The sequence below is a fragment of the Anolis sagrei genome, chromosome 4 (genome assembly GCF_037176765.1).
Source record: "Anolis sagrei isolate rAnoSag1 chromosome 4, rAnoSag1.mat, whole genome shotgun sequence".
NCBI classification, from domain to species: domain Eukaryota; kingdom Metazoa; phylum Chordata; class Lepidosauria; order Squamata; family Dactyloidae; genus Anolis; species Anolis sagrei.
The window spans coordinates 121,165,101-121,189,090 of record NC_090024.1 but is presented as its reverse complement, the minus strand read 5'-3'; the positions used below and the strand labels follow the sequence as shown (position 1 = coordinate 121,189,090).

General features: G+C 42.1%; 1 protein-coding gene across 2 annotated transcripts in view; it reads left to right on the top strand.

Annotated features, from left to right (window-relative positions):
- Positions 1-2,290: 2,290 nt before the first annotated feature.
- HMCN1 (hemicentin 1) overlaps positions 2,291-23,990 on the top strand; it is a 379,978-nt gene continuing 358,278 nt past the window's right edge. For both annotated transcript variants that reach the window (XM_067467610.1, XM_060774510.2), the window contains exon 1: positions 2,291-3,079. In XM_067467610.1, coding sequence (XP_067323711.1) covers positions 2,728-3,079 — 352 coding nt within the window. In that variant the 5' untranslated portion in view covers positions 2,291-2,727. The remainder of the gene's footprint in view (positions 3,080-23,990) is intronic.

Below are 23,990 nucleotides of genomic sequence, written 5' to 3'. Positions count from 1 at the left end.
CAGGGGGAACTTCTGAAGCTTCTCTCTCCCTCTGTTGTTGACTGTTGGTGTGATATTTATAATTTTTTTCACTGATTAAACAAACAACAACTATAAAACTTGCCCCAGACATGCGGAAATAATAACGAAACGATTTCAAAACGATAACGAAACGAAGACAAAAATGAATTCGACACAATTACGAAACGAATTTAAAAATTCGTTTCGTTTTTTAGTTGCTCCTGAATGGTTCGTTATTGCTTCGTTATAAAAAAAATAACGAATTTTTAACGTATTACGAAATTACGAAACGAAACCGCCCAGCCCTAGTGGAACTCTTTAGAGGTTTTTAAACAAAGGCTAGATGCTTTGAATTCAATATTCCTGCTTCTTAGCAGGGGGTTGGACTGGATGGCCCATGAGGTCTCTTCCAACTCTATGATTCTATGATTCTAAAGGGAGGTTGGAAACAGGCCGATAGTTGACAAATTGAGTGGGGTCCAGTGATGGTTTTTTCAACAGCAGTTTTATCACAGCTTGTTTTAAGCTCGCTGGAATATTGCCTTCCTGAAGGGAGGCATTAACCACCACCTTTACCCACTCGGCCAATCCCCCTCTGGCCTCCTTTAGAAGCCAGGATAGGCAGGGGTCTAGGATGCATTTGGTCTCCCTCATCCCTCCAAATATTTTGTCCACATCCTTGGGTTTCACCAATTGAAATGAATCCATCAAAATTGGACAAGCAGGTGCTCGTGTTCATAGAATCATAGAATCATAGAATCAAAGAGTTGGAAGAGACCTCATGGGCCATCCAGTCCAACCCCCTGCCAAGAAGCAGGAATATTGCATTCAAATCACTCCTGACAAATGGCCATCCAGCCTCTGCTTAAAAGCTTCCAAAGAAGGAGCCTCCACCACACTCCGGGGCAGAGAGTTCCACTGCTGAACGGCTCTCACAGTCAGGAAATTCTTCCTAATGTTTAGATGGAATCTTTTCTCTTGTAGTTTGAAGCCATTGTTCCGCGTCCTAGTCTCCAAGGAAGCAGAAAACAAGCTTGCTCCCTCCCAGTTCCCTAAGCCGCTCCTCATAGGGCTTGTTCTCCAGACCCTTGATCATTTTAGTCGCCCTCCTCTGGACACATTCCAGCTTGTCAATATCTCTCTTCAATTGTGGTGCCCAGAATTGGACACAATATTCCAGATGTGGTCGAACCAAAGCAGAATAGAGGGGGTAGCATTACTTCCCTAGATCTAGACACTATGCTCCTATTGATGCAGGCCAAAATCCCATTGGCTTTTTTTGCTGCCACATCACATTGTTGGCTCATGTTTAACTTGTTGTCCACGAGGACTCCAAGATCTTTTTCACACGTACTGCTCTCGAGCCAGGAATTGTCACCCATTCTGTATCTTTGCATTTCATTTTTTCTGCCAAAGTGGAGTATCTTGCATTTGTCACTGTTGAACTTCATTTTGTTAGTTTTGGCCCATCTCTCTAATCTGTCAAGATCGTTTTGAATTCTGCTCCTGTCTTCTGGAGTATTGGCTATCCCTCCCAATTTGGTGTCATCTGCAAACTTGATGATCATGCCTTCTAGCCCTTCATCTAAGTCATTAATAAAGATGTTGAACAGGACCAGGCCCAGGACGGAACCCTGTTGCATCCTCAGAGGCAAATTTACTTTCCAAGGCCTCCTTCAAGACCCTGGTTGGTCAAAAGTGACACTTAAGGGGCAGAGAGATGTCAGATTGGGAGGATTTAGTTCAGGTTGCCTTTTGCTCCCAAGCAGCTGTGAGAGCTTGCTGCTGCCTCTCCGCCATCATACCGGAAGTTCCAATAAACCATTGACTGTCTGAACCAAAGTGATGGGCCACTTTCCGTTGAAATGATGTTTCCTGTGGGCATGACAGGCAGTCTGGAAATCCAAATGTCATTAGATGTGTTTTCTGCTATATAACCACCTATATTTCTTAAAGTTTAAATTACTAGAGGGAGAGTGGAGCCAACCCCTCAGGGGTAGAGAAAGGATGAGGCCCATTTCTTCCAGCATCTGTAATCATCATTGCTAAATATTGTGAGAAAACAGTACTGTCTTCTTGCCCCAGAGGTTTTCCTGAGAATTAACAACGCCTCTACTTTTAAGGCAGCATCTGAAAGAGATTTGTCTTGAGTGATTTTTGCAGCACTCCAGTGACCCTAAATACCTTTTTAAACAAGTCACCCTAAAAGGGGAGGGTGGGGGGCTTAGAAGCAAAGGTCGGGAAGTGGGAGTGACTAATGAGAGGGTGAGCTGTACTGAACTGAACTGAGCATCCCCTCTTAGTTGCCTCCAGTCTGAGCAGCATTGTTGCAGCAACAGCAGCAGTAGTAAGAAGCCTCACTCTCTAGCCAAAGACTCCTGACAGCAGCCGGACTTTGGAGAGTCTCTGCTGCTTGCCAAGGAATTTAGAGGCAGCAGCAGCAGCTGCTGAACAAGAGGACATGAATGGGACTCTCTCCCTTGCCCTGCGGAGAGGCTGCCAAAAGTCTTGCAGCTGAGTAGACTGGGGAAGGGAAGACGAACCAGCCACTACTTGCAAGCAAAAGCTGCTGAATTCCCCTGCTGTCCTCTTTCCTCCCTTGAGTTTGTAAAACTACTTTGTAGAAGGGGGGGGGGGCTTCATTGTTACTTGGGGAAAGGAAAGATCAAATGCTTTAATTTTCTTCCCTTCCTCCATTTTTCTTTCAAACAGACTGGCTCTTTTGTCATGCATGGTGTGGGGAAGATGCATGTTTGGGGGTTACCTGGGAAGAAGAAAGAAATCATGAATCCCCATATGAGTATTTCCCTCTGGGCAGTGGGATTCTATGCCCTGTCCTTTTTTGTCCTTTTCCCTCTTGGCCATGCACAAGATGCTGATGTTGAAGTAGAGCCTCGCACCATGGGGGAAGAAATCCCAGACGGAGCATCTACCTTGGCTTTTGTGTTTGATGTGACTGGCTCTATGTACGATGATTTAGTTCAGGTCATTGAGGGAGCATCCAAAATTCTGGAGACCTCTCTAAAAAGACCCAAGAGACCGCTTTACAACTTTGCCCTGATTCCGTTTCATGATCCAGGTAAGACAATATTTTCAAGACCTCTTATTGCATGAAAGGATGCATGCAAACACAGTGATATATGCAAAGGTATATTAAAGCATGGCTGAAAAAAATTGATGCTTTTCTTGGGAATTTGAGTGATATTTTTCCTTAAAGTAAAATTGAAGGGACACTCAGTTGTTTATTCTTGCCAAAGACCGAAAAGAATAGGGATGGGATCAGCAAACCCATCAAAGGAGATGCAATTTTTAAAATTTCTCCGAAACAGATGTGATTGTTATCACTCTCATCATGTCAAATGTAGAGCTCATGGGAAATTGACATACTTGGAGCTTCAATTAAATTTTTTTCTTACGTATTGCACACATCACACTAATGTTCCAAAGGGCACAGAGTGTGGGAATGATTACTATGGTAGGTTGGAATGTAAGACCTATTTAACTGCTCTTCTATTTTCGTAGAATTTTCTGTTGTAACAAAATTGTGAACTGCATGGTATATCTAATTTAGCCTCCATCAATGAGCTGGAGATGCTAACTATACACCAAGCCAGTTAATATGATATGCATTACCCTCAGAGGTGTGCATGCCATCATGTTCAGTACTAAACATTAGGGCTGGGCAGTTTCGTTTCGTTAATTCGTAATTCGTTAATAATTTGTTAATTTTTTTCAATTACAAAACGATAACGAACCATTCTGGAGCATTTTTTTTTAAAAATGAATTTTTAAATACGTTTTGTAAATGCTTCGTATTTCGTTATTGTATTCGTTTTGTTATTGTTTTGAGGTTGTTTCATTATTATTTCCGCATGTCTGGGCCAGTTTTATGGTTTAATTAGTGAAAAAAATTATAATATCACACCAACAGTCAACAACAGAGGGAGAGGGAAGCTTCAGAAGTTTTTGGAGGTTTTTTAGCGTATTTCGCGGTTGCGTCCGCCATTAACGAATCGATTAGTTATTGTTTCGGAAATCGATTCATTAATTTTTTACCATTTACGAAATTTCGTAAATATTGAACTTTTTAAAAGGAAAATTTTGTAATTATTTTAAATAACGAAACGCAAAAACCCCCCAAAAAACGAATCGATTTTAGAAACAAATTTTTCCGTTGTTACCCAGGCCTACTAAACATCAATATCCATTGTAATGCAATGTGGTTTTTTCCTTATTCAGAGATGGAAGCATTTCTCTTCTCAGAAGTTAAAAGTAGCTGACACTGTAGGACAGTTGTTTAAACATCCTGTAAAATCATGACCTTTGACCTTCTTCCCAAACTGGCTTGCTGTTTTGTTGCATTTGCCATTCAAAGTTCCTGGGACACAATACAGACTTTATTGCAGCTTGCTTGAGTGTCCTTTCTTCTCCGCATTTCCCTCCCTGCATTCCTCATTCCCTCTGCTGTTTATATACATTTTCTTCCTGTTTCCTCTCTCACTCCCCAGCATCTGTTTTCTATCCTCTTTTCTAGGACTTTCTCCTCTTCCATTGTCAGATATCTCCGGGTGACCCCACAAGGAAATAGAAACCACGGTGCCCAAGGCTGTGGCATGTAGCAATATCAGGATGGAGATCCATTCAGACTAAACACTGAAATGTCTGTTTAAAAATCTGATCTGCCTGCTGCTTGCTCCACCTGAGACACAACAGAGCTCAAAGATCTGGCAATTGTTCGCAGAGGGATTGATAAATCCAGTTGTTTCCAGTTCTTACTTTGTTTGATTTGTAAGGAAATCAGACCACGAAATCAAACATCTTGCAAATGTTTCCCAATTTTTGCTGAATTAAAAAGAAAGCATTTGTCCCCCCAGAGTGTCCAAAATCAACCCTCACTGTAGGAAATATGCCACAAGGGGTGGTGGTGGTGGGATGAAGAGGGCAATACATTTCATTTCCTCTGATCTTCTGTTGGTCCATGAAAAGCACCAACATACTTTAAGAGAGAGAAGTACCATTGTAGGGAACAGCACATACCAGTAGAGGGCCAGAAGAATGAAAGACTGAAGTTCTTTTGTGCTGCTTTCGATAACTGGCTATTGTAGTCTGTTTTCATTTTTCTATGTTAATTGGCATTGCTAACCATTGATTTGATCAGCTTCCTTAATTAACTACAACTTTTTAAAAACTTGTGGTGCAATATTTAATAATAGTTATTAGTTACATCTATCTTTACCTTTTTTTGGTGAACTGAAATGATACAATTTATAATGTGATCTGGCCCAAGATATTTTGTTGCCTGAAGGAGAGCAAAAATAGCATTTCCTATCCATCCATGTCATGGTACCTAGTTCCATAAAGCCAGCCAGATCTTTCTGGCACATGAGGCAGAAAATGCCCCTCCCATCAGTAAAAGCACACATTAAACAACTATTTGATGCCCTTTCATGAAACCTCAGATATGCTGTTTGAGCTAACTGATTCACTCTATCTAATTGCAGGGCCAGCTCTAAATTTAATTTAAAAAATAACAATCATTCATATCTGTTTTCAAAACACACATGCACACAAGTACTCCCACACAATCCCATACGTGACCTTGATATTCAGCTCCTATTGTTTTATAAATGGATTAAGAATTGCTGTTGTGACTTGACTCTACATCTGTTCTACATCAGTGGTTCTTCCAATAGCCTTTTATTTTATAGACTCATAGAATCATTTGCATGTGCAAGTGCGATACACCTCCCACAACCAACCCAAGAAGTACGCACACACATGAGGTTGGGATGAACAATGGCCACAACTCATTTATTGATAACAGGAACAAGGGTTGGCAGCCAAGCATGGGTCCTGGATCACGATCGGGCAGCCCAATACTGTCCGATCCCGCACACGGCAGGGTGCTGCCGGCACAATACCGGGCAAACGCAACTCGGCACTCCTGGGACCACCAGGCATTTCCCCTTTCCGCTAGGGGGGATACCAAACCAGATCCAGGGCCCATGCCCCACACCAACAGGGAGTTGTGACAAGAAGCATAAAACAAACAAGTAACTGTTAAAACGTAACTAGGACAAGGTAAACAACAACGAAAGTTAACCGCTGATGAAAACATGAACCGCATGCAGGGTGGGTGGGATGGATCAGCTGTTGCAGGCACAGTGCCTGCTGGGGAGCCTGGGGCAGCCTTATAAGGGAGGGAGAGGCCAGCTCAGGCCTCTGAGGCGTGGTCAGTTGGCCATAGGTCAATTGACCTGCCGGCGGGAAACCTTCCCGCCATCAGAGGGGGCTTCTGGGAGGAAGAAGCCCCCCGAAGGCAAGAATGGCGGTGGGGGACGCCCTGCACCGCAACTTCTTTGGCTCGGTAAGTCAGGCCATGCCTTATAATCATATTGCTGGAAGAGCCTTCGTAGGCCATCCAGTCCAACCCCCCTGCCAATAAGCAGGAAAATCGCATTCAAAGCACCCCCGGCAGATGGTCATCCAGCCTCTGTTAAAAAGCCTCCAAAGAAGGAGCCTCTGCCACACTCTGGGGCAGAAAGTTCCACTGCTAAACAGCTCTTACAGTTAGGAAGTTCTTCCTACTTTTCAAAGCTTATGTACGCAGCGCATTGCAATTTTTGAACCAGGATCCAAAAGTGACCATATGGTCTTCTCTACAATGAAGAGCTCCCTCTATATGGATGACATGCAGAGGATAGTCTTTCTGTGAAAGACTGGCCAGTCCCAGTGCAGCTAGAGAGAAATCATTATTAGGAGACCCAGCAGTTTCCTCAGAACTGCATTAACAGTTTGGTCACAAGTATCCCAGTTTTATCTGTAAAATGTGAAAAGGGACGCCCTTACACAAGCCTAACTTTTGACTGGAATTGTTCCTGTGTCCCTCTGACACATTTTGAATTGTTCTCCCTCTCTCTTCCCCACTCCTCCATCCTTTTTTGGTGTCTCTTCTGCCAGAAGAGCACATTTCTCCATCAGTGGATCTCTGCAACCAGCCAGCAGAAACTATTTTTCTCTGTAGAAGTGCATTTCTGCCAGCAGAATAGTCTTCTACCTAATCCCTTAGAACAGGCATGGGCAAACCCAGGCTCGTGAGCCGGATGCGGCCCTTTGGGCTCTTTCACCTGGCCCTCTGTCTGCTTCGGCCTTCTCCTAAGCTTGTGGACATGGTGGCCTGTTGTGTCCCCAGGCTGAGAAGAGGGCTGCTGAGAGCTTCTGGAGAGCTCTCTGGCAGAGGAAGTGGTTGCTGCATGGTGTCCTCCTTCCTTCTTCCCTGTCTTCCTTCTTCACTCCCTGACTCTGTTTCCACAGCACCATGGCCAGCCAGCAATGGATCTGCAGCGGCTTCACCCTCTTCTTCAGGCAGAAAAGCCACCGCTGCCACCCTCCTCATCCACCTCTTGCCTCCCTCCCACAATGGCCAATGGTTCCCTGCCACCGGGGCTAAGTCTCAACTTCACTCAGCCTGGAGAAGGGAGGGAAGCAAGAATCTGGTAAGGAGGATGGTGGTGGCGGCGGAGGTTTCTCCAACCGCAGGAGAGGGCTCATGCTATTCTGGAGGACAGCACCACTGCAGCTCCATCACTGGCTGGCCACAGGGCTACAGGGGCCAATGTCACTCCCCTTCTTTTTCTTTCCTTTCATCCTTCCTTCTTCTATCAGCTCCTGAGGAGGAGGGATGGAGTCAGGAAGTAGAAAAGAAGGAAAACAGGGAGGGAGAGACTGTGCACGTGCTGCTGCACTGCACCCACTCTCTCTGCTGGAAAGAGAGTGTGCATGGATCACTATCCAGGCAGGGGGCACTATGTATGTATGTTCCCAGGCTGAGAGGAGGGCCTGGGCATTCAAAGCTCTCCCTCTGCCTGCCAAAGCTCTCCCCCTGCAACCCTAACTCCTCCCCCTGCATCAAGTACCCTTGCCCCTCCCCCCTGGCCCACCTGCCCCATCCAGGCCTGCCATGCGGCCCACACCACAAAAAGTTTGCCCATGCTTGTCTTAGAGCCAACACACCTTTGTTTTAGTATTGTCCTGCTTTATTGGAATATTTTTCTCTCTGTTCTCAATCATTTCTTTCTCTTTATACCTATGCATGAGCTCCAGTTGGCCAAAGAAAATTCTGTAAAGGTAACTGTGACAATGTTATAACTTACTTACTTACTTACTTACTTACACACAACCAAATATATATTCCCTTGCTTTCTTAACTGGAACAGACTTGCAACCTCATCAGATGGGCCAAATTTGGCAGTGTAGGCCGGTTCCTCTTCACTTTTGCCATGGAGTCAGCCAGCTCCCATCCCATGATGTACATCTACTTGAGGAGGGCTTCAGTGGCAAAAGTGGAGATGAACCGGCATACTTCCCATGTTACATTGCCATGTTACATGGGAGGAAGCCAAGAGGTGGACGCTTCCCCCTGTGGGATCGATTAAGGGGAAAGCTGGGTGATGCGGGGTGTGCCGGACAGATTCTTCATGGCCCCCAATAGATTCACCACAATCTGGCGGCTAATGTGATAAGGTCCTTGGTCTGCCAGTCTTTGCCCAGTGATCAGAAGGTCATTTTTCTTTTCTTTTCTTTTTTTAACCAAGATATAACTTGCTTTGGACCTGACCCCACACAGCAAGTTGTATACATTGCTGTGTGGGGTCAGGTCCAAAGCTGACCCCACACAGCTTATGTGTGGGAACAAGCTCAGCAGGTGTATATACATAAACTAAAAACTGAAAACAGAGATAAATGGACAACAGAGTAAGGGCAGCCATGGTTTCCCTCACAATATCACTCAGGTTCTCATCCTACCACATCAAGTCAAAAACAGAATGGTGGGGAGATGCTCATTACCTCTACTGAAGACAAAGAGTTGTATTTCTTTGCTTTATCATACTATATAAAGCAGCCTGTATGGCATTTTACACATAATCAGAATCAAGAACACAGTCTCTTCTAATAGCGTTTAAGCAAAGGGGGTTTGTGGGTGGGTGTAAACTACAGGCCAGCATAGCAAAGGCATGAATTAAAGATGTTCATGTCCTGTGGCAAATTAAAAAGTTATGGCCAAGGGGAGATTTTTTGCCTCTCAACCAAAGCTTAGAGATTAAAGGCGGCTGTTGCCTTTTGTTTACTTTGCTTTCTGGCCTCCCACTAATTAGCTCAGGAAGCAATTAACGCACCAGGTCCCAGATGGCCATTGTATGCTTGATCACAGCTCTTGCAAATACAAGGTCTCTGACTACATGGGCAATCCAAAGTAAGAATTTGTATACCTGGGCTCCAAGACTACAACTCCTTGAATCATTCACAATTACCTAGGCTAGCTGAGGCTTCTGGGAGGTGAAATTAAACAATATATGTGGTCTTATTTTCATAAATGACTGGTGTTGTGAATGTGCATGAATTGGGTGGAGTCTACTGTAACAAGTCCACATCCCACATCTGAATTCAGATTACTATGCACTTTACACATGTGAACTTGTCTTAGATCCCTCCCATTTCCAACTCCATGGAAATATTAATGCACAGTTAAAACTTGTGCACCAGCTGCACCCATACCTTGAGATGCCTGACTTGGCCATGGTAGTCCACACCTTAGTCACATCCCGTTTGGACTACTGCAACACTATCTACATCATGGTGCCTTTTTACAAATCCCCACAATGCTAGCCACATGACCTTGGAGGCATCTATGGACAACGTTGGGTCTTCAGCTTAGAAATGGAGATGAGCACCACCCTCCCAGAGTTGGACACGACTAGACTTAAAGTCAGGGAAAACCTTTACTTTTTTAAGGTGAAATAACCAGTGACAACCTGAAGAAGAATAACTGATTAAGCAATAACCTTTTGAGGGCTTCAGAAATAATCCTCTAGAACACTTTAATGTTATTCAAAGCTCTTCACATATAAATGAAACCACATTCAACAAAATGGGTTGAAGAGAGACTGCAATGTCTTGAAAGCTGAAAAAATGGAAAGGTGGAGGCCTGCAGAAGATAAAAGAGTTTGGGTCAGTTGCAGGATTCAAAGTCAATATGTCAAAAACAAAGATACTAACGAAAAATGTAGAAAAGAAAAAAACAAGATATGATTAAAGAGCAAACAAGTCTGGAAATAGTTAAGAAATTCAAATACTTAGGAGTATGGATCACGACAAAAATGGACAACTATTAAAGAATAATTATGAAGAAGTCTGGAAAAAAATACAAAAGGACTTACAAAAGTGGAAATATCCAAAGTTGTCACTTTTAGGCCGTATATCTTTGATTAAGATGAATGTTTTACCAAAATTGATGTTCCTTTTTCAAAATCTCCCGATAATCAGAAGTCAAACACTTTTTATAAAATGGAAAAAAAATACTGAAATTTATATGGGCTGGAGGAAGACCAAGAATAAAGTATGATAATTTGATTGATAAGAAGAATAGAGGAGGTCTGGGCCTCCCGGATTTTAAAGCATATCATGACGCATGTGTGTTGATATGGATAAAAGACTGGATATTGTTGAATAAAGAAGATTTTTTAAATATAGAAGGAAATGATCTAAGAGTAGGATGGCATGCTTATTTATGGTATGAAAGGGAAAAGAAAGAAAAGAGTTTTGGTAACCATTTTGTGAGAGCACCCCTATTAAGAGTATGGCAAAAATATAAAATACACTTTTATTCTAAAACACCTTTATGGGTCTCTCCCATGGAAGCAAACCAGCGAAGACTTTTAGGATGGAGAAAATGGCCAACCTACAAAGATTTGTTAAATAAAGCTACGAACAATATTAAGTCTTATGAGGAATTAAAACAAAAAATTCCAATATTACTTGGTTACATTATATGCAAATTAAAGAATATTACAATCAAGATAAAAAAATTGGATTTTCCTGGGAGGAAACAGCGTGGGATAAAATTTTAAAATTGGAAAAGAAAGTAATATCAAATATTTATAATATATTACTTACTTGGCTGACTGAAAAAGAACAGGTTAAAAACTGTATGATAAAATGGGCTCAAAATTTAAGAAGACCAATTCAAATGAGGGAGTGGGAACAGATGTGGAACAAAAAATTAAAATATACATATGCAACGGACTTAAAAGAAAATTGGATAAAAATGTTCCACAGATGGTATACCACACTGAAACAACTTGCTAAAATGTATAAAACAGTTTCTGATAAGTGTTGGAAATGTTCAGAACAAGTGGGTTCCTGCTACCATATGTGGTGGACTTGTAAAGAAGCAGTAAAGTTTTGGAGGGTAGTTCATGAAGAGACGCAAAAGATCTTAAAAAGAACTTTTACAAGAAAACCATTACTTGTTAGGCTTTACAGATTTGGATTTACAATTGACGGAACAAGAGGACAAACTTTTTACAGAATTGTTTTTGCTAGAGAGTGGAAGCAAGACTCAGTACCACCCGTACAGGATTGGGTGGAAAAAAATCAGAGAAATAAAGGACATAGACAAACTGATTATTTTGTTGAAGAAAAATACAGGCATGATAATAAAAAGAACGAATTGGGACAATCTTCATGACTATCTGGACCATTTGCAAATATAAAAAACAAGAGAGACAATTTTATTATCTTTAATAAAGACTGTCCTTGTCAAATGTGGACAATTGGCCTGTAGTGTCACATTGCCAGGGCTCTACCTTGTTTAGGTAGAGATGAATCAAACTCCAGTTTTAACAAAACAGTTTAATTAAAACAGCACATACTTGCTGACTGTTTTTATAGTCCAAAATATAAAACACAAAGATACCACACAGCTACAGAATAAACAAAAACTGATAGCAAAAATAACTTCGTAATCAAAAAGGTCCAGTCCAATAGTCAAATGCCAAGAGTTCAATAACAGAGTCCAGGGATCAAGAGTCTATACCATAGTCAAAAGCCAGTCCAAAGGTTCAAGGTTCCAGGATTCCAAGATTACAGGAGACAGGTCAGGATACCAAAAAATCCAACAGACCTGGGAGCAAAACTAACGGCATCCACCACCAAAATACAACAGATACTTTTCTCCCAAAGATCAGTCTCAAGGTTAGCTCCTTATATCCAGTAACACCCATCTGCAACCCATCTCCTGCACACCTCCACCCTTAATTGCTTTCACCCATGAACTCCCACTTACAGATTACCAAACCCTCTAGAACTAATACTCACATTAACCCATCACCAACCACCATCAACTGCACAACATATAACATGTAGGTGTTAACAGGCTGCTTTTCTTTAGTTCATTTCTTTGGTAGTACAAAGTGAGACTCCAAAGTCTAGTTACTAGGACTGGGCGGTTTCGTTTCGTTAATTTGTAATTCGTTAAAAATTCGTTATTATTTTGATAACGAAGCGATAACGAACCATTCTGGAGCAACTTAAAAACGAAACGAATTTTTAAATTCATTTTGTAAATGCTTCGGATTCGTTATGTATTCGTTTCGTTATCGGTTTGAGGTCGTTTCATTATTATTTCCGCGTGTCTGGGGCAAGTTTTATAGTTGTTTTTTGTTTAATTAGTGAAAAAAATTATAATATCACACCAACAGTCAACAACAGAGGGAGAGGGAAGCTTCAGAAGTTCCCCCTGTCCCATTTGGAGGTTTTTTAGCGTATTGCGTGGTCGCGTCCGCCATTAACGAATTGATTCGTTATTGTTTCGTATTTGTTTCGTTAATGTTTCGTAATTTTTTAAACATTTACGAAATTTCGTAAGAAAAATTTCGGAATTCTTTTAAATATCGAAACGCAAAAAACCCCAAAAAACGAATCGATTTTAGAAACAAATTTTTCCGTTGTTACCCAGGCCTAGTTACAATATTCATCATTTCAAGACACACTCTCTTTCACCTTGCCCTAAGTGCCAGTGTCCCTACCAATAAGGCACAATGGGATGACTGCTTCAGGCAGTAGACACTGAGGGAGGGTAATGCTATTTCTCAGCTGTTCCTTCAAAGCTTTTCCAGTCACTGCTTTCTCATGGAGAACAGAGCTATGAGTTCAACCAAATTATGTCCGCATGACCTAAATCACCTGTTGGTTTCAGGTGAGGTTGAAGATGATATTCTATTCTTGGTGTTGAAGCAAGATTTGTTTGCTAGCCCTGTTGGCATCCCTATCTGCAATGGAGAGTTAGCAATTATCTTGTATTTTGCTTCAGTCAGCAAACCTTGATCCTTGTCCTAAAGAAGTGTGGGTGAATGGAAGAAATTAGTGAACATTTGGCAATGTGGAAGTGTGGCCTAAAGAATGGTGTGTGTGTGTGTGTGGTGGGGTATCATGTTGGGGGAAGTGCAGAGCTCAGAGGTGAACTGGTATGGATTTTCCAATCAAGGTCTTGATATTGGCAAGCTTGAATGTTTTGGTTTTGAAGGAGGCGTATTCATGAGTGAAAATATTGGTAACACATGTTTATTAGGGCCTGAATGGTAAATGGTTGTAGTTGTTGAAAGAGTGTCTTGGTGCTACCCGAGACTCTTCAACATGCTGTATGATAACTTGTAATATTTGTTATGAGACTTCAGCTTAGAAAGAGACTTTGCGCTTTCTCCGTTTAATTCATTCTGGCTCCTCTGCGGATTTGATTGCAGAAAAAGGATGAGTCCCATCCAGGAATTTACAATCCAGAGCAAGGTTAATTGACAGCTGGTGGCAGTGGCTGGAATTTCCTGTTTGGATTTATTGTCGTTTAATCCAGTTGATTATATAGTTTCTTCTTTGAACAGACTAGACCTTGGCTCTCTGTAGGCTGAATTATTTGATGCACTCCACTTTTGTCAGTTGCTTGTCCAAAATCTGGATTTTGTAACTGGAGAAGATCTCTATCCCTATATCTCTTTTTAAATGGGGCCAGAAAGTATTTGAGGACTGTTTTGTTAAATTACTTTGGACCCTTCACACATGCTTCAGTGGCAAACCCAGGCTGAGAATACACTCAACAGGGAACCACTGTTGATCACAGCTCTCAAATATATGTTACAAAGCCCTCTACTCCTCGACTCTCATTTAATGAAAAACACTCCTGAAGCAGAAAGGTAGGGGAAGGGTGAGGGGGGGACTACTTAACTCTATCTTCGCTGGGTGTTTTTCCACCATATCAGACCCATGCACTCCCTGAGTGTTTTTATTCATAGAATCATAGAATCAAAGAGTTGGAAGACACCTCATGGGCCATCCAGTCCAACCCCCTGCCAAGAAGCAGGAATATTGCATTCAAATCACCCCTGACAGATGGCCATCCAGCCTCTGTTTAAAAGCCTCCAAAGAAGGAGCCTCCACCACACTCCGGGTCAGAGAGTTCCACTGCTGAACAGCTCTTACAGTCAGGAAGTTCTTCCTCATGTTCAGATAGAATCTCCTCTCTTGTAGTTTGAAGCCATTGTTCCGCGTCCTAGTCTCCAAGGAAGCAGAAAACAAGCTTGCTCCCTCCTCCCTGTGGCTTCCTCTCACATATTTATACATGGCTATCATATCCCCTCTCAGCCTTCTCTTCTTCAGGCTAAACATGCCCAGCTCCTTAAGCTGCTCCTCATAGGGCTTGTTCTCCAGACCCTTGATCATTTGAATCACTCTCCTCTGGACACATTCCAGCTTGTCAATATCTCTCTTGAATTGTGGTGCCCAGAATTGGACACAATATTCCAGGTGTGGTCTAACCAAAGCGGAATAGAGGGGTAGCATTACTTCCCTAGATCTAGACACTATGCTCCTATTGATGCAGGCCAAAATCCCATTGGCTTTTTTTGCCGCCACATCACATTGTTGGCTCATGTTTAATTTGTTGTCCACGAGGACTCCAAGATCTTTTTCACACGTACTGCTCTCAAGCCAGGCATACCCCATTCTGTATCTTTGCATTTCATTTTTTTCTGCCAAAGTGGAGTATCTTGCATTTGTCACTGTTGAACTTCATTTTGTTAGTTTTGGCCCATCTCTCTAATCTGTCAAGATCGTTTTGAATCCTGCTCCTGTCCTCTGGAGTATTGTACAACTCTAGTGCTTTCTTGGTGGTATTGGCCCATAGTCCGATTTATTCCCAGTTTAGAGTGCTGCTTTGAATCTCTAAAACAGTGTTTCTCAACCTCCCTCATGCCATGACCCCTTAATACAGTTCCTCATGTTGTGGTGACCCCCAACCATAAAATAATTTTTGTTGCTACTTCATAACTGTAATTTTGCTACTGTTATGAATCATAATGCAAATATCTGATAGGAGGACTATAAGTATTTTCATTCACTGGACCAAATTTGGCACAAATACCCAATACACCCAAATTTTAATACTGATGGAGTTGGGGGGGGGGGGTTGTCATTTGGGAGTTGTAGTTGCTGGGATTTATAGTTCACTTATGATCAAAGAGCATTCTGAACTCCACCAATGATGGAACTGAACCAAACATGGCACACAGAACTCCCATGATCAACAGAAAATACTGTAAGGGTTTGGAGGACACTGACCTTAAGTTTTGGAGTTGTAGTTCACCTACACCCAGAGAGCAATGTGGACTCAAACCATGATGAATCTGGACCAAACTTGGCACAAATACTCAATATGCCCAAATGTGAACACTGGTGGAGTTTGGGGGGAAATAGACCTTGGCATTTGGGAGTTATAGAGGCTGGGATTTATAGTTCACCTACTCTCAAAGAGCATTCTGAACCCCACCAATGATAGAATTGGGCCAAACTTCTCACACAGAACCCCATGACCAACAGAAAATACTGTGTTTTATGATGGTCTTTGGTGACCTCTCTGACACCCTCTCGTGACCCCCCCAGGGGTCCCGACCCAGGGGTCCCGACCACTTAACGGCCTGGGATGACATTGCTTGAAAGATAGAATCATAGAGTTGGAAGAGACCTTGTGTGCCATCCAGTCCAATCTCCTGCCAAGAAGCAGGAAAATCGCATTCAAAGCACTGCTGACAGATGGCTATCCAGCCTCTGTTTAAAAGCCCCCAAAGAAGGAGCCTCCACCGCACTCTGGGGCAGTGAGTTCCACTGCTGAATAGCTCTCAGAGTCAGGAAGTTCTTCCTAACGTTCAGGTGGAAATCTCCTTTCCTGTAGTTTTCTTTCATCATTGCAGAGGTCTGTCACTCTCTACCTTCCAAGTATGTATGTACCTTCAAATTGTCTGTTGATTTCACAAGGATTTTAAAGGCAAGGGATACTGCATGATCGATGCTTCCCCCACGGGGTCACCCTTTACTGGAGCTGAGCGATGCGGGATGTGGGGCACCGGGTTCCCCATACCACCCAACAATACGGAGCAACTCTGCAGCCATGTGACAAAGTAGTCAGACTGGAAGCTAATTTCTGCTGGCCAGTAATTCTATTTTGCTCCATTTGTACAATTATGATCTGAGGGCAGGCATGTAGCCCCCCCCCCCCCCCCCCCGAATCAAAATCCCGGCTACGGGCCTGTCTGAGGGAAAGAATTCTAGAAACCTCCAACCTGTGATGTAGGGCTGTACAATTTTTGACCATGAAGGTAACATCTTAATCTTTGTGCATATGCCATACTCTCACGTCTGCCCTATATGATGGCCTTGCCAGTTTTGGAACTTTTAAAGCAATAATGAATACAGTGTGCATTCGTTATCTGATCATTCCATTAAAGGCTGTAGGTGTTGAAGTTCATTTGATGGATGAGGCTTTAAACTATCTAGCCTCCTTGAGAGGGTTTCTCAATTTATATGAGATTGAGCTTAGCTTTTTAGCCTCATGCTGGCAATATTCCAGGAGGTAATTTTGAAGGTTCAGCTGAAGGAAAGGGAGATGGTTATGTTGTTTACATAGACTCCCTGATAGAACAAAATGAATGTTTCAGTAGAAACCTAAATTTAAATGTGACAATAAGTGAGCATTTAAAAACAATTAACACGATTTAAATAGAAACACAATACACTTGGTCTCCTGTATCCACGGATTCAGGCATCCACAGTTTGATTTTTAAAAGAATTCCAAAGGCAAATGTTGCTTTTACTATGCTATATAAGGGGCATCATTTTATTATACTACTGTATACAGTAGAATTTCAGTATCCATTGATTTTGGTATCTATAAAGATTTCTGGAACCAAGCCCCAGAGGAATCAGCTGTGTTCCTCGCAACACTGGATGAGCCTATGACCAAATAGCCGGCTTAGTTTGCTATCTAATGCTATAGATGAAGATCTATTTCTCATTTTTTAAATCTTTAAAATAAATCCTTAAAATTAAGATGGATTGACTTCAGATAGAAGATGGCTTTAAAAGAGCACTATCTTATTGAACAATACAGCAGAAATTGATACATTATCTATTTTGACAAAAGAAAAATGATGAGTAATGTTCTTGAAACACTAAAAATACTTGAATGTTTTAAATCATGCCATTTGAAAAGAAGCAGGGGAGCTGAGGGATGATTTATTGTTGCTACCAATTTGAAAGGAACCTGTATCCAGGAGATTTTATCCCAGTTCCCAATCTTTAAAAGAACTAGCCGATTTGCAATGGAGGTTGCCGATTAGGAACCAAATTTACCCTCAAGTTAGAAGGGAGGCTGTTCAATCGTACCTCCTCCTTTATTAAGAAAGTAATAACTTAGTAATTACACTGTATATACTGTAGCGTGACTGGTGAGAAGAAGGAAGATTTATTTGGTTACTTTTCCCTGCGTTTCCGCCACTACGTGAGGTAAGTTATAATATTGTGAGAAATGGCACTTTGGACACAGAATAGACGGAGCTGAGGCAATCTTCAAATAAAAGTTAACAATTTTATTAAGTACACAGCGTGTGGATGCAAGACGTAACTTTTCCTTGTTGCACTTGGAATAATACTTGTAACTTTAACAGTTCATTCTTTCAAGTAACACAGTATCTTTCTGACGTAGAGCACTTGTTTCAGACAAAGTTTCAATACAGGGATGTTTCCCTTGTTTGATCCTCCCTAGATCAAATACTAAGTAAACTATTCTTTAGCCTCTCCTTAGACTAAAAGAATACCAGCTCTGTTTCACCATTCGGCTGCACTAGCCTGAGAAACTACCAATAGCCAAACCCAGCTTTTCAAAGCCTCAAAGTTTTGCTTCACAAGTCACTCCGCCACCTTTCCTTTCCTTCTCTCCCAACTCCTAACTCCTCACTCCCCTGAACCTAAACCTGGACTGCTCACACCTCTAAACCTAAACCCTAACTGATTTTTAACTGTCGTTTTTCAAACTCTCCCCTCTAAACTCCTCCCACTTCCCTCTCTCCTGCATCGGTCTCCATGGCAACGCACATGGAGGACTCCTCTGACTTAGGCCGCTCCAGCCTTACTGCAGCCAATCTAAACACAAATACAGTTAAAATCATACAATTTATAAACAACTCCTGTACACCATTCACAATAATCATCTGGGGTCATTCCAAAAATCATTTCAATGAGGTTGTTTAGCCGTTTTCCTGTCTGTAAACCATTTGTACCCCTCCGGAGCAGCTTGTAGTGATTGCTGAATCATTGGCCAAGATGCTACCAATTTATCCAGCCAGTCAACCAGTGCAGCTTTGACTCCCCCTTGCCCTCCCATCTTCACCTCTGGTTTTGGGGTGTAAATTACTACCTTGAACAACTTTAAAAGGGGACAATCCTATTGACAAATGGTCCGAGTTATTATAAGAAAACTTGACAAAGGGAAGAAAATCCACCCAATCATCCTGTTGATAATTACTATAATAACACAAAAATTGTTGAAGGGTTTTCTGCACCCTCTTGGTGGCCCTGTCCGTTATGGGGTGAAATGCTGAGCTGAGGGCTTGCTGTGTCCCCAACAGTTGCAAGAATGCTTTCTAGTACTTGACTGTGAACTGTGGGCCCTGGTCAAAAATGACTCGTTCAGGGCAGCCATGAAGGTAGTAGACATGAAGCAATAACAATTTAGCCAGCTGCTTGGCAGTAGGTAAGCCTTTGAGAAGGACAAAATGGGCTTGCTTTGAGAACAAGCCAATGATAGTCCATATAGTGTTGTAACCCTTGCTGTTTGGCAACTGTAAGTCCCTGGTTATTTGCTTTCAGGGTTGAGGAGGCTCTGCTACTGTTTGCAATAACCCTGTGAACTTTCCCCCTTTTTGTTTAGCATATGCACAAATTTGGCATTCTTGCAAATAATTTTTTACACCTTTCCACATTCCTGGCCACCAAAACTGCTGGCTGAGTAATTTCAAAGTTTCGGTGTAGCCAAAGTGTCTTGCACTTTTGTGGTTGTGGCCTCACCCCAACACCTTCACTCGCATCTTTTGTGTAACATATAGCCTACTGCCATGGTACAATAGCCCCTCCCTTTCCTCAGTGGAGTCCCTATTTTTCAACAACCAGAGGTCTATTTTTACTTCCTGACACAATGCTTCAGCTAGGCCTGTTAATTGATGGCCCTCCTTGTTACAGTTAAGTCATAACAGGCTCAAGTATGTGTGTGTATTAAAGAAAACCTTATCTGTTATGTACAGCTGCTAATGTAGGTCAACTAGTAACTTTGGACCACACCTGGTGGGGTATAACTGTATGGATTTTAGAATACAGTTCAGCTTTTGCTCTGAGGAGCCTTTGCTCAGGCATTTTGCTCAACCATTTGTACTGCTCTCTCATTTGGAGACAGTTGGAGAAACCTTATTCTGTATTGCTTACAAGGACTATGGAAGTTTGTTGCACTGTTTGTTTTGTTTGCAACACTGCAAGTTTATGTTTTAACTCTGCTGATAAGAGTAAAGTTTTTTTCTGTTCATTTTCCTCTTGCCTGTGTGCAATGTTGTTGTGTCTTCTGAATTGGACCTGACTGAAACCCACTTGAGCGCAACAGGTTATGTGCCCAGCATAGCCCAGTCTATTCCAGTCTAGTCCTATTTTTGCAAAGACCATAACTGAGAAAATTTATTTTTTGGACTTTACTTTGGCTGTGGGATTAAACTCTGGGAGATGGATCCAGGACTGAATTTGGTAGCATTCCGAATTGCCAGGTTTAATGGCAGTAATTACTCCACGTGGAAGGTTTGTATGGAGACTTACTTGAGGAGGGAATCTCTGTGGGATTGTAATATGAATCCACCACCACAACAACAAACAGCAGAGAAGCAGAGAGCACAGGAGAAGGCCAAAGCATCCCTTATCCTTGGGGTGGATGACGAGCAGTTGGTCCTTGTCTGCAGTTTGCCCACTGCACATGCCATCTGGGAGCAGCTTCAGAAGAATATGTGGATCTATTCTTGATCTGCATATTCTCCTGCAGTGAGGACATTTGTATTCCAGGTGAAAGGCAGTCCCAGTCAGGGTTGGCTTGAGCAACTGCAGCAACTGGGGCTGTACTAGCTAGAAGGCTGTACAGGAAGCGTCTTCAGAGAGGGAGGAGCTGAAAGACCATTTACAAACATTACAGAGCTTATTTGTCGAGTTGGAGCAAAGAGACTTCAAACTCACTGAAGCAAATAAGTGTTCTATTTTGTTATCTTCCATGGATGATTCCTTTGATGGAATTGTAAATTCTTTGGAGTCACCCCCACAAGCGCAGCTGAATCTGCAATACATCTCTTCAAGGCTGCTTGCAGCCTGGGAGCAACGGAGAGAATAGTGTTTGTAGGCTACAACCACAGCTGGGCGTGTTCAACACAGACAGCTAGCTAGAGAAGCAGCAGAGCAAGAAACTGAGACAGTTTGTGCTGTGAGAAGGTGTTGGATTTTGTTGAATTTTGGGAATAGGAATGCCCAATCTGTAATTACATGGAGATACTTAACTTACTTAGGTGATCCCTCATAGCCCAAAGATGATGGCCCTCCAGGTGTAGTGTCTTAGTGGTGGGTCTGTAGGTGGCTGTGGAGCTCTATTCTTGATCCGCATATTTTCCTGCAGTGAGGACATTTGGATTCCAGGTGAAAAGCAGTCCCGGTCAGGGTTAGCTTGAGACACCTTCCTCTTTGCATGTTTTTTTCCTTTCACCCTCCATTCGTGCCTCTTCAAATTCTGTAGCATTACTGGTCAACGTTGACCTCCAGTTAGAGCGCTCAAGGCCATGACCTCCCAGTTCTATGCCACAGTTTTAAAGGTTGGCTTTAAGCCCATCTTTAGATCTCTTTTCCTGTTCACCAACATTACATTTCCCATTCTTGAGTTGGGAGTATAGTAACTGCTTTGGGAGACAGTGAACAGTCATTCGTACAACATGGCCAGTCCAGTGGAGTTTATGGCGTAAGAGCATTGCTTCAATGCTGGTGGTCTTTGTTTTTTTTTCAGCATGCTGACATTTGTCCACCTGTCTTCCCAGGAGATTTGCAGGAGTTTTTGGAGGTAACAGTGATGTAATCATTCTAGGCGTTGAACGTGATGTCTGTAGACAGTCCACATTTCACAGGCGAATCTTGGAAGACATCTGTGTGCGAGTTTTTTTTAATGTGTGGAGATCGGTGCACAGTCAATCAACACACAATCTTCACAGAGTGAGGTCCCATCCAGTGGCATGGTTAACACAACGGCAGTGACTTCTCAGTCTGTTGCAGCCTTCTTCTGCCCTCACAGCCATTGTATTCTTCGCCTGCTCTGCCGTTGAGGTCTTCAGCTGTTCGGACTGTGCTTGGTCCGGAACCTCCCCGGTGGCCCCTCCTGGGAGAACGTGACTCCTGTTGTTATGCCCAAAGGTTCATTGTCACAACAACAAGGTGACAATCCATCGAGGGGGACATGGAGATATGCATTGATGTATCTATATATTTATTAGGCTTGGGTAACTACGGAAAAATTTGGTTCTAAACCCGTTTTGTTTTTAGGGGGTTTTTGCGTTTTGTTTTTTTAAAGAATTCCGATTTTTCTCTTTAAAAAAGTTCAAAATATACTAAATTTCGTAAAATTACGAAACAATTACGAAACAATTACGAATCGATTCGTTAATGGCGGACGCGATTGCGCAATATGCTAAAAAACCCTCCAAATGGGACAGGGGGAACTTCTGAAGCTTCCCTCTCCCTCTGTTGTTGACTGTTGGTGTGATAATTTATTTTTTATCACTGATAAAACAAACAACAACCCTAAAACTTGCACCAGACATACGGAAATAATTACGAAACAATTTCGAAACAATTACGAAACAATTACGAAATAAATTGAAAAAATTGTTTCGATTTTTAATTACTCCTGCATGGCTCAATATCGGATCGTAAGCTAATTTAAATACGAATTAATAACGAATTACGAAATTAACGAACGAAACCACCCAAGCCTAATATTTATCTATCTATATAAATTAGAATATGCAGTTTTAATGCAAACATGTCCTTTTATACTGTGTCCATCTTGAACAGGATGAACTTTTAGTCTGATCTCTAATAGGCATTGCATACACTTCAAGCTAATATGAAGCATACAGTAAGAAGAACAAAGAAGTAACATGTGAAAGAGCCATGAAATAAAAGTGATGGAGGCTTGAGCTCATTTGTGTGGTCTTTCTGTCATGCATGCAACCTGGATGAGAGGAATGCCTGGCTTATGGTTCAGAGAAATTTGGGGCCCTAGAAAGTTTTTGAACTTCCTCTGCCTCCCATCCTTTTAAATTGGCCATGTCTAGTGTGGAGGAGGGTGCCGAGAGGAGAGCAAGCTTTTGACTGGAATGCTGCCATAATGTTTAAATTAGTATCTTGGTGTGGGGGGTATGGGAAGGCCAAATGTAAGCAGGAAGCCCATAGTAATTTTCATGCCTTGAACACTAGTCCATTTGCATGAGCCATAGTTTTAAAAGTGTCTCTGGGGAAGCTGAATATCACTGAAACATTTCCTGAGTTCTCTTAAGCTGTACAATGGTATGTCAAAAATGTTTTTACAAAAAGAATTCTGCTCTGTTGTATGGTTAGCCTGGCTCATAGAACTGGCCCAGTTTTTGTACGATGAATTGCTATTTTGGAAAAGATGGGGAAGAAGTCCTTTCAGGAGAGTAAAATATTTTCTTGTTTTGCAATGCTAAGAGCAATTGGGGCTTAAAAGCAGCTATATTTATGCCATCCATAGGCACATTGTGGCCTTTTCAGAAACTGTTCATACATGCATATTCCTCAAAATAGATTCTCATCACTTGGTGAGTTGGCCATGACACAGCTTAGTGGACTTGCAGAATAACTTTGTGCTTTGAAAACTATGTTAAAAGCCTATCTCCTTCTTCCTCTTTACAATTGTCTCACAAATTATGCAGTCGAGTTTCCCGCATTTGGCAGAGATAGCCCCAATCAATCCTCTCTTTTCCCAATTTCAGTTGCTCCTTCCATTGTCCCACTTTGTCCTTGACTTATATTAGATTCTGGAAACCAGGAGGTGCAGCAACATTGCAGACATAATGCAGTTTGACAGCACACACTGCCATGGTTCAATGCTATAGAGCAGTGTTTCTCAACCTTTCTAATGCCCCTCAATATCGTTCTTCATGTTGTGGTGACCCCCAAAGATCAAATTATTTCCATTACTCTTTCATAACTGTAAATTTGCTACTGTTATGAATCGTAATGTAAATGTTTGATATGCAGGATGTATTTTCATTCACTGGACCAAGTTTGGCACAAATACCCGATATACCCAAATTTGAATACTGGTGAGGGGTTTTTTGGGGTAGGGGGGTGGGTGGGGGGGGGGGGTTGATTTTGTCATTTCGAAGTTGTAGTTGCTGGGATTTATAATCCACCTACAATCAAAGAGCATTCTGAACTCCACCAGTGTTGGAATTGAACCAAACTTGGCACACAGAACTCCCATAACCAACAGAAAATACTGGAAGGGTTTGGTGGGCATTGATCTTGAGTTTTGGAGTTGCAGTTCAACTACAGAAACTCAAGCTAGGATGGATCTGGATCAAATTTGGCACAAATACTCAATATGTATTTGTGCCAACTGGTACAAATGGTAGAGTTTGGGGGAAAGAGACCTTGATATTTGGGAGTTGTAGTTGCTGGGATTTATAGTTCACCTACAATGAAAGCGCATTCTGAACCGCATCAATGATAGAATTGGACCA